Genomic DNA, 2,331 nt, shown 5'->3' with positions numbered 1-2,331 from the left:
AACTTTTCTTGTGTGAGCAATGGAAGTGATTTTTGGGAGGGGCTGATTGGCCATGGGTTGATATAGAATGAGACTAGCTGTTGTCCAGCTGTATCCCCCAATACTGGGATACACAGGTCATGCTGCACTGTTGGCAAATGCTATTGTGCAGATGTGTCTGAGAGATAAAAAGGGAAATCTCTACGCCTGGAACTGGTAGGCTGTTTGGAGGTAAGTGTACTGTCACAGATCTTTTTAAATCTTTGAGTATATGCTTGGCAAAAAAAATGCGATTTATGGGTCCTACTGAAACACATTCCACTTCCCAAAGAGCATGTCTTTTACTGGAGTCATGGCCCATAGCATGTGGTTAGGGACAATGCTCTGAAAGACATAAAAACTGGATTGGTCTGTAGGTGGTGCTAGAGGCCATGAGCTCTCTGTTACTAGTGTTGCTCTGGCCTTGCAGAAGACCCTAAGGTTCTCACAGTATATTTAGGGCTAAGAGACATACAAGTCTCAAAATGATACAATGAAAACCCTAAATGCCCAAGTATGGGAGCTCTTTCTTAATATCTTTTTCCTGAGTTGCCACATGTATATTAAATACAATGAGAGAATCCTGACATTTCTGAAAACATTTTTCTCAAGGTAGCATGTTAACATTCTGTAGAACACTCAAAAGCTATTGGTGGATTAGAGAGTAGATGTTAAAAGTATTGAACTGAACCAAGGTCCATGACCTCTTAAAACAGCCTAAAGGAGACAGATGGGTGAGGAGTGGCGGAAAGAAAAGTGACTATCTCTCAGTCCCTCTAAAGGCATCTTAAGAATGAGGGTCTGCTCTCCCTTTCTGAGAAAGAAGCTTCTGGATCTTCCATACTGGCCACAAAACCCATCAAGATATGTTTGGGGTATCTACGCACCACACCACCCCCAGACCAGGTGACCTCTTCCACATCACTCTTCAGCCACAAGCAGGAAAACCTACCCATAGAGATGACAATCCTCACAGAGAAGCTTGGCATACCATACAAAACAGGTAAAGGTGTTTATTGGTCAGATACTGTCACCAGGACAAGCAACAGTGCTAGAGGTACAGAATGTTGCATGTTGGGGGGAAGTTTTTATGGAGTCTACACCAAGCGTGAAAAATGGGAACATCTTTTTTCCTTACAGAGTGAGCCATCTCTAACAGACTGTAATGTACCATTACCACATAGCACAGCATATAGATATGTGCATTTATGAATAGATTATATAATTATTTATTACAAATAAAGTATAGTTTCACATCTTTCCAAAATGGTTTATGGGTATTTCTTGGTGTACAAGAAAGGGCTGTGTGCTTAACTTCGTTCATGCAAAGCTCCTACATGGATCACTAAGTACTTGAAAAATAGAATGGTCTCCTTTTGGACAAATTGATTTAGATTTAGGATTAGGAAAACAGTATGAAACAAATTAAATACAGTGATAGAAATTAGGTAGTGATATATATATGTGTGTGTATATATATATACATATGTATATACATATATATATACATATACATATACTGATGGTTCTGAGTATGGAAAAGGGGCCCCAGGGACACAAGGTCACCTTTCCTTATATTTGCCATGAGGTGGGTCTGGTCAGTGTCCATCTATCTCAGCCGTGAGCTGCAGTGCAGGCCTCTCATCTGCCCCAATGGAAACTCATGATCTCCAGAAAGATGATGTCATTTCCGCCTGAAGACAGGAAGTGTGTCTCTTTGCCATGCATTGTTCTGTGTCTGATGGGAGATCAGGGGAGCAATGCAGACCCACCTGCTAAGCAGACCTTATGCCCAGGATCATAAACTTTCCCAAAGGAAAAAAATAAAATAAAATAAAAAGCTTGATGTTCATCAAACATTGGCACCATCTGCCAGTGTGGGAGCCTCCTGCCATCATGACAGGTTCTCTGCGATGCTGGGCTGCTCACTCGAACATCTCATAGTGACGTGTCTGCCTCACCCTGGGCACCATGTCCATGAGGAGTCTGCAAAGAGGAAATAGGTCACCCAAGTATATTCCCAATATAGCATTAGAGCTATATACAAGAGCACATATACAGTAATTCCCATACCACAGCTTTCACCCATGACTTTAGTAGGCCCAGGGGTTGTAAAGAACTCATCACCATCTACTTTGCACAAAATTGTTGACACTGGGCAGAAGTCCCCTCTTCTGGAAGCCACTAGTCTACTTTCATTCTCTATGGAAGGGAAAGATTCTCCACTCTCCCATTATCTAACCTGGCATTTCCCTTAAAGGGAATTATTCCATGTGTGCCCTTGTATGCCTAGCTTCTTGGCATTCAGTTTTT

General features: G+C 41.8%; 1 protein-coding gene across 1 annotated transcript in view; it reads right to left on the bottom strand.

The window, feature by feature from the left end:
• Positions 1-1,532: 1,532 nt before the first annotated feature.
• The window catches only part of TMEM163 (transmembrane protein 163), a 230,587-nt gene continuing 229,788 nt past the window's right edge, over positions 1,533-2,331 (bottom strand). Inside the window, exon 8 of the mRNA XM_049773019.1 lies at positions 1,533-2,004. Coding sequence (XP_049628976.1) covers positions 1,944-2,004 — 61 coding nt within the window. The 3' untranslated portion in view covers positions 1,533-1,943. The remainder of the gene's footprint in view (positions 2,005-2,331) is intronic.

This window comes from Suncus etruscus, chromosome 5 (genome assembly GCF_024139225.1).
Source record: "Suncus etruscus isolate mSunEtr1 chromosome 5, mSunEtr1.pri.cur, whole genome shotgun sequence".
Lineage (NCBI taxonomy): Eukaryota > Metazoa > Chordata > Mammalia > Eulipotyphla > Soricidae > Suncus > Suncus etruscus.
Note: the sequence above shows the minus strand (reverse complement) of the source record. Positions and strands in the feature narration are given on the sequence as shown.